Consider the following 15,259-nt stretch of genomic DNA (forward strand, 5'->3'; position numbering starts at 1 on the left):
ATTTTACCTTGTAGTAGAGTCCTCTTCTTACAAGTTTCAATTCAGCTGCTATCTCCTCTATAAAGATTTTCTTGATATTCCTCAAAAAAAGTATTCTTGTCTTACTTCAATTTTCCTTCTGTACTCTGTCTGATTACTGAACCCATATTATCATGACACCCTACCTTGTTTTATAATTCTCTGTTTAATCTATCAAAATATAGAATGTAATCACATTGATGACAAGATACTTTTGAATAAGCTCATTAGCAAAAGATGAAATAAGGTGCTAAGTAGAAAACCTTACAACTTGACAAGCAACAAAAACTATATGGCCAATTCCATTCCAGCCTAATTCAAGAACATTAAATATAGAAGGAATTGGAGGTTTTAGCAGAACTTTGTTTTGGAAATTTGAATAAATATTCAATCATAGATACATAGAATCACAAAATTGAAAAGGATTTCAATAGTTATCTCATTCAATTCTTAATTAAACAGAAGCCTTTTTCTGTAATATTTTAGCCATCCAAACTTTTCTAATGAGTTGCAAATCTTAATTATTATATAATTTTGTTATAAAGTTCTCTTATCTAGATTAAGTACATTGTCATTTTCCTTAAGCAATATTTCCCAGGATAGATAAGTAGCACACAGTAAATAGAGTGCTGGGTCTAGAGTCAAGATCTGAATGCAAATTTGAACTCGTCTATATGACTCTGGGTTAGTCACTTAACCCTATTTGCTTCAGCTTCCTCATCTGTAAAATGATCTGAAAAAGGAAAGGTACTCCAGTATCTTTGCCAAGAAAACCCAAATGAGGTGACAAAGAGTTGTACATGATTGAGCAATAACAACAAAATACTGTCTAGTCTCTGAGACTTCAACATTCTTTGAAAATTGTCAGTTATTTATTGATTTTAAAATTTGATTTGGGAAAATCAACTCTGGCTGAAAGAGCTAAGAAAAGAAAAAAAAATCTAAATTATGTGTTGAAATACTATCCTTTATAGTTACCTATTATGCAGTAATTGAATTCCCTTGATATTTTCCAAAAAAAAATTATATGTTTGTAACTAAATGGAATTTATTTGCAATTTTTTGTAGTCTTCTAAAAGACACTAATCTTAGAATCTCAAATATCGGAAGTAGAAATAAAGGTTATGTGTGCATATAAGCACTGTTTAATAATAATAAGCAGTCCCTTGATCATTTGGGATAAATAATTAAAAGAGTTCATGAGTGGATGAGTCTCTGGGACCTTCTCTGCCTAAACATGCAGATTCTTCCTCTCCCTCTGAATTCACCAACTTGAATTTAACTCCTTGACTGATCTTATTAGCACTGCCCTCTAGACTTTAAAGTCTAGATAAAATGTCAAGAAGAAAGTCCTGGACTTGGAGTCAGGAAATCTGGGTTCAAGTTACTGCCCATAAACATGAGATCTTGGATAATTTGCTTCACTTCCCATAGCCTCAGTTTTTTATCTGGAAAATGGAAAAAGAACACTTGCAGAGACAACACTAAGGAAAATATATTACAAAGAATTATGTAAATAAAAGTTATTATTATCAATATGATTCTAATAAACAATCAAACATGAATTAACAGACCACCATTTGAATGCAATTTATCAAATGATAATTATCAAATGATATAAGAATCACAAGTCCAAGGAGATTTGCTAGTAAATCTATGACCTTTATCTCCAAAAACACTTATGACATGGCAATTACCGGACAATATTATTACCAATGGCTAAACTACTTCCCCTCTCATAAAAGCATTTGGATTTTAGAGAAAGCATGGCAAATAATATTTTCAGTACTTAGTGAACATTAAAGTACATTTTATAGTTTTAAGATTTTCACTTTGCACTAGACACTGAGAAAATAATATGTTAGACATTTCATTTATAGGTAGGTAATTATAGGTGTGAATAATAATGATAATAATATAATATTTTATTGGTGTTGGGTATTAGTAAAAATTATTTGGGAAGAAGAAGCTTGGTATTACTTTAATAGTACTAGGTTTAGAGAAAAGTGACCTTGCTTCTAAACACGAGTGCCATTAATTAGTAAAATGACTATAAACAAGTTATTTAGTTTCATTAATCTTCAGTTATTTAATTGAAATGTGTTCAATTAAATAATGTGAAAGATGCCTTTGAATTCCAATATTTTATGTTGTATATTCTAAGATTCCTCTGAACTCTAACATTCATTATTCTAAGACACTTACAATTCTAATATTCTAAGCTCCTTTCCAGTTCTTGTGTTCTATGAGAAATACATGATTATCTCTTTTATAAATTCTTTGTTTAGTTTCTTCTAACATTACTTGTTGTATTTTCATATAAAATTTTTTCTGAATTTAAACTCTTTTCAAATATCCTGCATGTTTTCAATACTTTTCACCTTTAAACTACAGATAGGTATAGATATGTTGAGATAAATAGATATGTATGTATTTTTAAACCAAAGTTAGTAGGGGTATCTCATCTGTTCAATTACTTATTAGTGTTGCTAAACCATTTCCTCTTGTGACTGATCAAATATTAATCAAAAACAGGAACAGAGTGATTTCCCAGTGTAGATGTCTTCTAATGGTAATACATGGAGTCTAAGAGAGATCTGTAGGTCATATAATAGCTTTGGAATAAGGGGAGGGATTCCCAGAGAGAAATGTCATTGGAATCAGGGTGAAGAGATTATATACAAAACATATCATCTGGATTAATTATTATTATTCTGTGGTGGAAAAAAAAGAAAAAAAAATACTTCCATATTTGTGAGTGTGGAGGCCAGGGCATTTTGAAACATATGTACTGAAGCTATACCCAAGATGTCATGGATAGGACACTGTAATTACTGGATTTCAAATCAGAGAATCATGGGATTGAACTGATAGGGAACTTTAAAACCATCTTCTAGACCAGCCCCTACATGTAAGAGAAGAGGTGAAGTGATATGTCATACAACTTTTGAGTAGCAGAACTAAGATTTGAACTCAAGATTTTTTTTTCTTTTTTTATTATAGCTTTTTATTTACAAGATATATGCATGGATAACTTTTCAGCGTTGACAATTGCAAAACCTTTTGTTCCAATTTTTCCTCTCCTTTCCCCATCCCAGATGGCAGGTAGACCAATACATGTTAAATGTGTTAAAGTATAAATTAAATACAATGTATGTACACATGTCCAAACAGTTGTTTTGCTGTACAAAAAGAATCGGATTTTGAAATAGTGTACAATTAGCCTGTGAAGGAAATAAAAAATGCAGGAGGACAAAAATAGAGGGACTAGGAATTCCATGTAGTAGTTCATAGTCATCTCCCAGAGTTCTTCCGCTGGGTATAACTGTGAACTCTAGATTTTTAATACCAAATCAGTGCCATTTAAAAGTTGGATAATCAGAAACTATTTTTCTTCTAACCTTTGCCATTAGTCTTTCTATAAACATGAATCCAACTTCATAATGAAGATAAATGAGTCTTAATTGAGACACTGAATGCTAAACAATCTCTAATAAGTTATTTATTTCTCTTGATACGCCCTACCCCTCAAATCTAAACAATAGATTTTGAAGACTGTATTCCATAATGCAAAGAGACAACTCATACAATAGGTTTGGAAAACCACAAGATACTGTCTACTTTCAAAGAAGTAGAAGAAAGAATATATAATCTCCATGTATGGAGGGATTGCCCATCATGAGGAATTATTTGAATAAGCTTTTTGAATTATTAAAGCATGTGTTCTTCTAGCCGGTCTTTTGATTGCACAATAGGATATTCTGCTAATACAATATGAATAAAAAAGGCTGGACGGAATGGGGATATTACATGTTCAAAAGACATCTTGAAGAAGCTAGTCTGGTAGACACACATACATACATGTAATACTGAAAAAGCGATGGATTTGCTCAGAAAATCCTAGGAATAAAATCCCAGAAAACTGGGAATAAATTCCTTGTTCTGTGCCTTTGGTTCCCTAAGCCTCATTTTCTTCCCTACAAAATGTGGGCCAACATAATATAATAAAGAGTAATGGAAATGGAGCCAGAAATCCTGGTTTCTAGTCCAAGCTCTACCTTTTGCACTTGAAAAAGTCATTTATCCTGCCTTGTTTTACTTGTTCCATTTGTATAATAAGGAAGATGGACTGGATGACCCCTAATGTCCTTAAACGAGATCAACTGCTCTGTGATCCTATGAAATGACAAGACTGTGCAAGTAGTTTCTGTACTATATCACAAATTTATAAAATGTTTTCAAATGCTAAGAATTTTCTGAATTCTCTTAGAAAAATAGAATGCAGAAACAAAAGCAAACATCTTGCCCACCACAGAGGATTTACCAAAATGGAAACAGACACAAATTGGATTTTTTTTTCCTAAATAATTTTGCTGACTTTCAGAAGGCCAAAAAGGCTTTGCCTGAAAGGCACTGGATGTGCTGACCAAGCAGACTGAGTAAGAGACGAGGTAATGGCAGGTGGAAAGGCAGGTGCTTGAAGAGGCTTGGATTCCCTCCCACTTTCCCTCCTCCACTTTCTTCACCTCCCCCTGGCAGGTTAAAGCATTTGATCTGGGGAACAGAAGCTCACTGGTATTATTTCTCAAAGTCATTACTGGGTCAATCAAATAAGGAAGTTTAGGGTCAACAATGACCTCTCCATAAATAGCACTGATCTAGAAACTTTCCTTATAATAATGATTCAACCAAGGAAAATGCTTATCACTTTAGCCAGTTTTGATAATGCATAAAATTACCAAACAAGGATGAAGTCAATGTTAGCTTTTGCCTTAGAATGAGCTAGGCTGAGACCACATGAACTCAGGGACTTAAATAATAATTCTAGAGAAGGCTCTACTTGCCACCAAGAATTAACTTTTCTAGGATGCAGTTACACTTCATCAAGATAGCCATTTGTTCTCCAGTTAACCTCACGCTAAAAATTATAACAACTTCTTCCAGAAATTGAGCCCTCCTTCAGTCCTCCTATCCCACAAGCACTGTATCATTCAAACATCTTCAGATCTTCTATTTGGCCATCCAATACATCAAAGAAAGTAAAATGGTTTAATGTTATTATTAATTAATTATCACTAATATGATTATTAATATACGTAGCCAATGTATCTGGAGAACAGGGTGGTGACCAAGCATGCATAAAGTGTCTATAGCATCTCAAACACAATGTTAAACTCATCCCATATAAATACCAGATGGCTGTGCAACAGATTATGTGAAACAAGGAACATATTCCATATGAAACATTACAGTACATTATGTATATCCATAATGCTCATGTCATCTTCAGCTACATAAAATTTAAAAAGTTCAGAATAAGAAAGATGACATTAGTGCTTAAAACTAAACCTTACATAAACTATGCAGTTAATAAATGTTTGGCAAAATGAAATTAATTAAATCATAATATATGCAAACAACAGTGAGCAGGGTGATTAAGGGCCTGGATATCAAGCTTTGGTAAAAAAAAAAAAATGAGGAATCTTTGATTTGGAGATGAGATTTATGGAGTCCACTATAGTTTTCTTTAAATTCTTAAAAGGTTATCCTGCAGAATCGGGATCTATATAGCTTAGTCCAAGAAGAAAGAAGAATGGGGATATGAATTTCAAAGAATCAGAGCTGAAACCAAGCAATATGAGATATTTATCAAGCAAATTAAAAATGAGACCATAGCTATGCTGTTAAAGGGAGGGGGGAAAGAATCTGTTGAACACACTTTAAAAAAAGGAACACAAACAAACTAACTAGTTTCAGGCATTTTTGGAACCATTTCACAGCAGTGTTTCCATATGACTAATGTACTAATTACAAATAATTAACTTATCATTAAAGGAGTAGAGCATTGGTAAATCAAGTATTATTTTGAGATCATCTATAATGGCAAGAGAGTGTGCTCAGATTCATGATGCCTGAGTTCAAATACTATATTGTCCCTGCCATTAATTCTATAAATTATTGGGCAAGTTATTTCTCCATTCTGGCCCTCTCTTATTTCAAGAACTCAATGAAAGACTTCTATTGGATGAAGACCCTTCTATCTTAAAGATTTTGCATCTTTCTTTGAAAACATTCTACCGTGTTCATTTTTTTTTTTCATAAGGTTTGATAGTGCCTCTTACTTCAATTCTGAGTAAGTGAAGACAATATTGTTACTATGAGGTCTCGAAAGACCTCTTTGTAGGAATCTTAGTTACACTGGTTTTGAGACATTCTACAATACTGGGGAAGTCTTTGTATTATACTATATAACGAAAAATATATTATATTTAGTCTCTCTTCAGTGGGCTTTCACTACTGGAAGATAAAGAAAACCAAAGGATTAAAGAAAATATTAAACATTAAAGAATATTAGTAGAACATTAAAGAATATTAAATAAATATTCCCAAAAAATTACTAAACCATTGCTTATCTCTCTAAGGTCATGAGTAATATAGTATCATTTTACAAGAATTTAGAAGTAGCTGGGTGGCATAGTGGATAGAGATGGGGCCCTCATATGTGGAAAACCTGAGTTCATATCTGGCCTTAGCCACTTCCTTAGCTATGTGACCCTAGAAAAGTCCCTTCAAATTCTTCAACTGAAAAATGGAAACAATGATAGCACCCAATTCCCAGGGATGTTGTGAGGATTAAAGGATATAAAAAACTGTGAAGTACTCAGCATGATGCCTAGCACATGGTATGAACTTAATAAATGTTTCTTTTTTCTCTTTTCCTCCCTCATTCCATTCCTTTTCCTTTCCCTTTTGCTTCCCTTTTCCTTCCCCTTTTTCTTCTCCTTCCCTTCCCTTCTCTTCCTCTTCCTTCCATTCCCTTCCCTTCCCAAGCACATGCTGTGATTAGACTTATTTTTCCCCACAATGTTCTGTGGGTTCTTTGATAATTAATTCTCCTTCAGAAGATCCCATCTTATGCTCATTTTATCTATGAAATTAAAGATAAGTTCCACTGACTTTTAGTTTTAACTGAATCCAGTTTAGCTCAATAGAGCATAAGATTTGCACTTGGGTTACTTGTAATTGAATACTAGGTCCGATGTTGAGTGACATGATACTAAAGAAGTGACTTCTAAACTCTATGAGCTTCAGTTCCTTTCTTTGTAAAAACAGACCATGGGACTCAATGATCTCTAAGGTTCTTCCTGATCTCTAAATTTATAATGCAAGTATTATTTATCATTTCATTATATATTAACTCCAATATACAATTGCCAAAAATTAATAAGATAGCATCAGGAAAATAAATCTGGTATGGATAGTTTTACATTAAATGCTTTTTTCACATCAAGATGATTGATAGAATTCATTTATTTACTAAAACAAACATTTACTAAACGTTTACTATACTTCATTTGGGGGAAAATACATTTTGGATGTTGGGTGGCCAGCTCCAGTGATACAGTTTACTAAGTGACACCGATAATAATAAAGCACAGACACAAATGCACACGTGCGTGCACACCTGCACACACAAATTAAATGAAAAATGTAGCGGTGACACACAAAAAAAAGTTGCTAAGAAATTAAACTACAAGCATTTAAGAATTGTCATCATCTTTATTATTCTATTTTAACTTTCGTTATTGAAGCATAAGAGCTATCTGTAAAATTTAGCATCAACATTTCTTAAAAATAAAGAAGAAAATCCTCTTCCCAACCTGAGTGCATAATTTCCCATAATCTCATAATGCAGTACTTGGCTTGACACATGGCTATTGTCTGAGAATCAAGTCTGAACAATAACCACATAAGGGTTCACTTTAGGAGTGTTTGCCCAAATGGATGGCAGGGCTCACAAGAGTAAGAATAGGGAGGGAAAGGGGTTTCAAATTTCTTATGGCACAGTTAAAAGGAAATGCAGCAACACACATCTCACTTATTCTAGCACCTACCTTCAACCTTGTGCTTTGATTATATTTCTATACAGGTAATAATCATTTATTAATTATATAATAGCATGTATTTAGATGTCATTAAATTCTCTGTAGAACAGAGATATTTTCCTCACTAATTACAGTATACAAACTAATAATAGGTCACATTTTACTGCAGTTTAAAGTCTCTAAAGTATTTTCCTCACAAGAGCTCTGCAAGATCAGTAGTATCGATATTATTACCCCATTTCACAAAGAAAGAAATTGGTGCCGCGAAAGGTTAATTGATTTCATCGTGGCCATAAAGCCAGGACTAAAACCCAGGTCTTTGTCCTCCTAATCACAACACTTTCAGCTATGTCTGACTTCCCCCAGGAAATATCATCACATAGGCTGTGCATTCAGTAACTATTTGTTCAATGAACAAGATCATTATTTTTTTAAAAAAAAATAACCTTTCTATTTCAAATAATATGCTAAATTATTAATTTAAAAATTCTATCAGAAATAATTGCACAATATAAAAATGTAATATTGTTTCTTTTCAACATGTAGACTCCACTGGATGTTACATTTTTCTAAAAAAATAAAAAATAAAAAAGCAAATATCCAAGATCCAGCATTTTCATAATAAAAACTGCCTTATTTAATCTTGAAAAATATTTTAATTATCATCATTGATGAACTACATTAGGATAAGTGATTTTAGGTTATTGATAAAGATCTGAGAGTTATAGGAACTGCCGTTCACAATATTAAATCTGTAATGGGATTTTTTATTGTATAACATGTTTAACTTGTGTGTGTGTATGTGGAGACAAGCACACTTTTTTTTTTTTTTTTAAAGCAACCAGCACTAAAGCTTTAGTAAACCTTAACATAATTACTATTACTTCCAGGGCTTCATGAATTTGAAATAACATTTCTAAGTTTAGATTTTTGGTTAAAATATGGTTAAAACATGAAGCCAATATGTGTAAGATTTGTCTTTCATATGCTCTGCCCGTTTCATATAACTTCTCTTCTGATGGAAAGCAGATTAAAGTTATCTTCTCTCAAATATTCTCTGGAAGAGAAAGGAAAAAGGGGAAAGAAGAGGATTATTTTAGCCCTAAATGGATAATTTGTCATAAGCAGTGTGTTGTTGTATTTAATATTCAGATCAAGGCATCTCTGTCTCATCCCTGCAAACCCTTTTGACAAAAGCCATCCCATGTCTGCCAGGAGTATCGAGTCCAGCTGAGGACAAATTTCAAGATGAACCTGAAATCAATTTGCCATCAAATTTTCATGCCTCTTCCAGACTATCTGTGGCATTTTAATTACAAGCACCCTAGGCGGGGGGTACTACAGATATTGACACTTGGTTTCTACAATAAACTTTATTGGCAACCTCTGTCTGAATGCAGTACTCAACTGGAATAACAAGAAATACACAGGGAGATGTAAGCAGCTGAGGCCCTGTAATCACTCTGAAACCTCCCTGATCAGAGAGTCTGGAGACATCTTGTAAAAAAGATTGGAAGCATGAACACGTCGGTCCTTGGAAAGAAAAAAATGACTGTTTAATTAGGAGTGCCCCCACACCTCAAAGGTGCTCTCAACACTCCTCAAAAGTACCTTCCGGTTTCCTTCCTCAGTCGGGTGCTTTCTGCTTATGATCTGGAGGTAGGGCGCCCCCCATCCAAAACGGAGCCACAGAAAACAAGGAGCACGCGTTAGGAGAGTGGTAGAGCGCTGAGGTGTTAGGGAAGATGTACAGAACTGGATTCTGGGGAGATGCAAAACCCCTGAGCTTTAAACCCCGCTACTATATCTATACCTATAAAGAACCGAGTTCTAGGTGTTCCTGACGGAATTATGTTTCCTGGGAAAGTCTCTCTGAAACGAGGCTTCATTTGCACCTCATTTGAGGGTTTTGAACAGGATAAGATTTAAGGTCACTTCCTAGCTCTAGATCTCATGAAAATCGATTTTCCTGTAGCCCAGCATTTCCCGGAACACCACTGAAAGACTGGATTTAATTGGGCCCCAAAGAGTGCTGACTGTGTATGGAATCAATGAAATGGGAAAGTAAGAAAGAGTGACTGGCTTTCTAACTTCTTGTCATTCCTTTTCTGTAAAGGAATTCTGAGTAACTTTTTGAGGGGGCAATGTACCTTAAACATTTAGGAACCTAAAATGGGGGAGAACACAGTACAATTTGCAAGATAAAATTCAGTTCTTTATAGATATAGACATCAAGGGGAAATCTGCATTTCTGCTTTTCAGGCTCATGGAGAAGGAAGTTATGGACCAGCTGCAATAGGGTGTAACATTCAAGTCAATGTTTCAAGATGTTTCATCCGAAATTTGTGATGGAAGGGAACACATGTCAATATGGGGAAAGGATTGTCACTGGAAATCACTACATGTGCTCCAAGCATACCCAAATATATGTGCACAGAGACAGACACAAAGAATTCTAGGAATATACAGTATAGGATTTATGTGTCCCTGGAATTAAGAGTAGAAATGAACCTGAGAAAGTAGATAATTGTTGAGGAATTCAGGCGAAACAAACAACTGAAAGTGGATGTGCAAATCCTGTTGGGGTGGGGGTGGAAGGCCCAGTGGATAACAAAAACAAAAGAAAATAACTAAGTTCACTTCCTACCACCTTCTTCCCAATGCTGATGGAGATAAAGCAGTGAGGAAGGACACTATGGTGGAAAAGATTCAAATGAGTTCAGAGAAAAGATTCAACTAATGACTCATTTTCAGAATGTTAGGAAATCCTGCCATCCAATCCACCCTCCCCCCTTCCCTCCTTCCCTCTCTCTCTCTCCCCTCTCTGTCTCTCTCTCTGTCTCTGCCTCTCTGTCTCTCTCTGTCTGTCTCTCTCTCTCTGTCTCTCTCTCTGTCTGTCTCTCTCTCTCTTTCTCTCTCTCTCCCTCTCTCTCTCTGTATCTCTCTGTCTGTCCCTCTCTCTCTCTCTGTCTCTGTCTCTCTCTGTCTCTCTGTCTCTCTCTCTTTCTCTCTCTCTGTCTCTGTCTCTCTGTCTCTCTCTCTGTCTGTCTCTCTCTCTCTGTCTGTCTCTCTCTCTCTGTGTCTCTGTCTGTCTGTCTGTCTGTCTCTCTTTTTCTGTTTCTCTCTCTCTTCTCTCCCTCTCTCTTCTCTCTCTTTCTCCTTCTCTCTCTGTCTCTCTCTCTCTGTCTCTCTTTTTCTGTTTCTCTCTCTTCTCTCCCTCTCTCTTCTCTCTCTTTCTCCTTCTCTCTCTCTCTCTGTGTGTGTCTCTCTCTGTGTGTGTGTCTCTCTCTCTGTCTCTCTCTCTCTCTGTCTCTCTCTCTGTCTCTTTATCTCTGTCTCTCTTTTTCTGTTTCTCTCTCTCTCTCTCTGTCTCTCTCTCTCTCTGTCTCTCTCTCTGTCTCTTTATCTCTGTCTCTCTTTTTCTGTTTCTCTCTCTCTCTCTCTCTCTCTCTCTCTCTCTCTCTCTCTCTCTCTCTCTCTCTCTCTCTCTCTCTGTCTCTCTCTCCCCTCTCTCTCTTTCTCCTTCTCTCTTTCTCTCTCCCTCCCTCCTTCCCTCCCTCCCAACAAACTTTTCTTTTTCTCACAAGTATTTAATCAGTTTTTAGTTATAAAAGACAGGGAGAAATTAAGTGTCTAGTCTTGGTGCAATCTACAATGGGGAGAGAGACAGAGAGACAGACAGACAGACAGAGAAGTAACCTGACCTGAAATGTGGACATTGGGTAAGACAGCTGTGGTTTGTGGGAAAAGGCTGAGGAGGCTGAGAACCTGAGTTCTGATGATGATTCTGTTAATATTATCTGGGTGAACTCAATAGAAAAGTTCCTCCCCTTAATCAAGAGCTCTGTGAAAGGAAGGGGTTTATCTGGGCTAATTTCTAAGGACTGTTCTGGGTCTGATCCTGGGATAGTTCAACACAAATGTAGACAATAAGATATCAAGGCCACATCAGTGTGCCCAGTGCTGTGGGACAATTAATTCTTGGTTCTGAGATCTGTTATTGTTTTGTGCAGTCTAAAAAGGTAAGAATTCAGAGGCAATTCTATGCCTTATTAAGCAAGGTTGAATCCTGGAACTGTATTAGAGGTAGCTCTTCTCCCTAGGGCAGGAGAAAGCAGCATCAGCAGCCTTCATTACAGGAGGTAGGGTAAGCGTGTGTGCTTCTGTTTGTGTGTATATGTGTACTTATACAGCATTATAATTCAAGTTTGTCCCTAACAGTTAAATGTAGGCACCAAGAAGAGCAATACAGGCTTATCTAAGAACTACTCTAAAGAAATTCTGAACTGGGAGGGCATGTTGAAGCAGGGGAAGGGTATGGAACATGTGGATGTGTTGGGAAGGATGCTATACTTTTCTCACTCAGGATAAAATATCTAATGTAGAGTTATATATGTGTGTGTGTGTATTTCTATACATGAAACAGGCAGTTTTTAAGAGAGAAGATGTACTAGATAGCAGAATACTAACTTCAGGCTTGCAAAATATCTGTGAAATACAAAGTATGAGATATTACTATCTTTTCAATATGCCATTTTTTTTCTCCTTTAACTATGTCAACCTAGTGTCAGTCAAAAAATGTCTTAGTTCTAGAGAAAAGAAATCATAGGATTTAGATTTGGAAAGGATCTTAGAAAAGGTCAGTTAATCTAATCTCTAGATTTTCAGTGATGAGGAAGAGTCTCAAAGATAGGCAGTGATTTGACTCTAGTCATATGACAAGAGTTGAGGTCTGAACTCAGCTTATATTACAGCAAAGTGAATTTTTCTATGAGGCCATAATCTTTTCAATCTTAAATCTAATTAGAAAACTTAATTAGAGAATTTTTAAAATTTTTGATAATAATAAAAGAATTAAAACTCACTCTCCCTTCTTTAAGGCATTTTTATGTTTCCTCATGTTTTGTTTGATAGCATTAATGAATACTTATTTAATGGAATAAGCTATTTCTTGGGCTTCAATTCTCTCATGTATAGAGTGGCCTCATGGAGTAGGCTAAATTCATAGGATTTAGAATTTGGGATGAAAAAACTATACTCTAAACAAAATGACAGGAAGGAACAAATAATGCAAAATAAAATGACAACTGAAGATGTGCTCCTTATTTCCATAGGATACTAATGTTTAACAGTTATCAAATCGTGCATCAGAATGATCTTGGCAAGTATAAGAAATGAGGCTTCAGAAAATTGACAATATTTTGCAGGCACAAATATTTGAATCTGATGACCTGTTTTTAAATAATATTTGTAAAAAAGAAAAAGGGGCTAAATATTTAACAATTCAATAAACATTTATTAATCAACTACTCTATGCTAGGCACTTTATTAAATGCTGAAGATATATATAAAATACATTGTCCTCAAAGAGCTTAAAATTTTATGAGGGAAAACATCACAGAAAAGAAAGCTAAAAAAGAAGGTAGAATGTTGGAAGGGAGAAGGAATCTAGTACAATGATGATTGTAGAGTTGAATTCAAGAAATGTATCTGATAGGAAAGGATAGAACTCTGAGCCCTTTCTAAATGGAAATTTGGGGAGGTTTTTTTTTTTTTTTTTTTTTTTTTTTTGTTGTTGTTGTTGTTGTTGTTGTTGTTGTTCAACCCTCCCATCAAGGTACAGAAGTTATTGAAGGTAATGATGAGATGAGAGTACAAAAGTGGATGTAATCTCCAAAATAATGGGCTTCTTATAAATAAAGAGAAAAAGGGAATCATTTAGTAAAAATGGAATCAAATTTGTAGTCAGAAGACCTGGGCTGAAATTTCAACTTTGCTTCTTATTAGATTTCTTTATGTTCTTGGACAATTCATATATTCTTTTTGGACATCAACGTTCTCATTTATAAAATGGGATTATAGATCTTTAAGATCATTTCAAACTTTAAATATTATGATTCTATATAAATATTCATACTTTTAGAGTTGGAAAGGAATTTAAAGATCACCTAATTCAAATTTTTTTTAAACAAATGAAGACCTTGAGGTGACTCAAGTAGTAAATGGCAAAGCCAAAATTGAAACTTGGATTTCTGACAATACAACCATAACAACCATAACAACCATACAACTATCCTAACTTTTTAAAAATGACTGTATAATATGCATTGAAGTGATTCAATTCAACCAGACACAATCATAGTCTTTATAACTGGAAGGAACTATAGAGATGATCTAATTTTTGGGTTCTCAACTTTTTTATGACATAGATCCCTTGGGCAACTGTCTGAGGAAGCCTAAGTATCCCTCCTCAGGGAAAAAGGTTTTTAAATGTATGATACAATACATAGGTTTACAAAGGAAACCATTATGCTAAAATGCAATTATCAAATTTTTAAAAAGTTTATGGTATCCAAGTTAGGAACCTATGATTCAATTATAATAGTCTCATTTCAAAGATGAGTTAAACTGACACCCAAAGAGATTAAATGTTCAATGTTACATAGTTGAGTGGGGATAAAAACCAATGTTTTCTAACTCTAAATCTGTAATTTTCCCATGATGCTATGCTTTCTGCTATTGGTCCTCATTTTAAAAAGTAGCTAAGGCTGACCATTTTCTCTTTCTGGGGCAGAAAGCATACTTAATTATAAAAGTGTGCTAAGATTATGTTTGGCCTTAAGCCATTAGAAAGTTTCTCTGTCTATAGAGGGAGAAGAGAGGCCAAGAGAGATTCTAAAGGATGCTTTCTTTCCTCATCAGTTGGTAGATGGTTCATACCATCCAGAGCAGCACTGCTTATGCACCACAAACCTATCCTTTCCCATTCAGCCTTTGGCCAGCCAAAATGGTCCCACCAGTGAGACAACACTAAATATAGAGCGGACAGGAATCTCTCCATGGAGAGGCATCTGAAAAGGGCCAACAGAAGATGATATTACTTATTTCTGGATCACTTCTCCACTCTGGAGTTCAGCCAAGGAAAGGAGTTTGCTGAGCCAACAATTACTTATTACTCTGAATCCCACTGTTCGTGATTAGGGAGAGAAAGGCAGGGTCTTCTTTTTCCACGCATACTATACAAATCGGTTCATCTGGGTCATTTTAAAAATGGAAACATTAAGTCAATTGGAACTAGCCATTTCTTTGTGGCCAAATTATTGGAGAAAACGTGCCCCACACACTATCAAGACTAACACGACAAGACCAGGATCAGACTTAAGGGACTTCTTAGGCCTCCTCCATAGAGCTCCCCAGTTTTAGTACAGGCGAGTTTATTGTCAATGGAACTGGCTGGCTCCATTCAGCAGGCCATTCTGCCGTCAAGCCAAACACTTGTAGTTCCCTGGAGCACAAAACATCTTGGGACAGATCTATTTTGTGTAGAGTTAGGGCAGGGTAAATTTCCTGTTCCT

At 35.2% G+C, this 15,259-nt stretch overlaps 1 protein-coding gene across 3 annotated transcripts in view; it reads right to left on the bottom strand.

The window, feature by feature from the left end:
* The window catches only part of WWOX (WW domain containing oxidoreductase), a 1,143,641-nt gene that overhangs the window by 639,193 nt on the left and 489,189 nt on the right, over positions 1 to 15,259 (bottom strand). The window contains exon 9 of one of the 3 annotated variants that reach the window (XM_074282487.1): positions 1 to 8,961. This exon is cut by the window's left edge and continues 54,766 nt beyond it. The exons of the other annotated variants lie outside the window; for them this stretch is intronic. Coding sequence (XP_074138588.1) covers positions 8,941 to 8,961 — 21 coding nt within the window. The 3' untranslated portion in view covers positions 1 to 8,940. The remainder of the gene's footprint in view (positions 8,962 to 15,259) is intronic. 3 annotated transcript variants of the gene reach the window in all.

This window comes from Sminthopsis crassicaudata, chromosome 1 (assembly GCF_048593235.1).
Source record: "Sminthopsis crassicaudata isolate SCR6 chromosome 1, ASM4859323v1, whole genome shotgun sequence".
In the NCBI taxonomy this organism is placed as follows: Eukaryota; Metazoa; Chordata; class Mammalia; order Dasyuromorphia; family Dasyuridae; genus Sminthopsis; species Sminthopsis crassicaudata.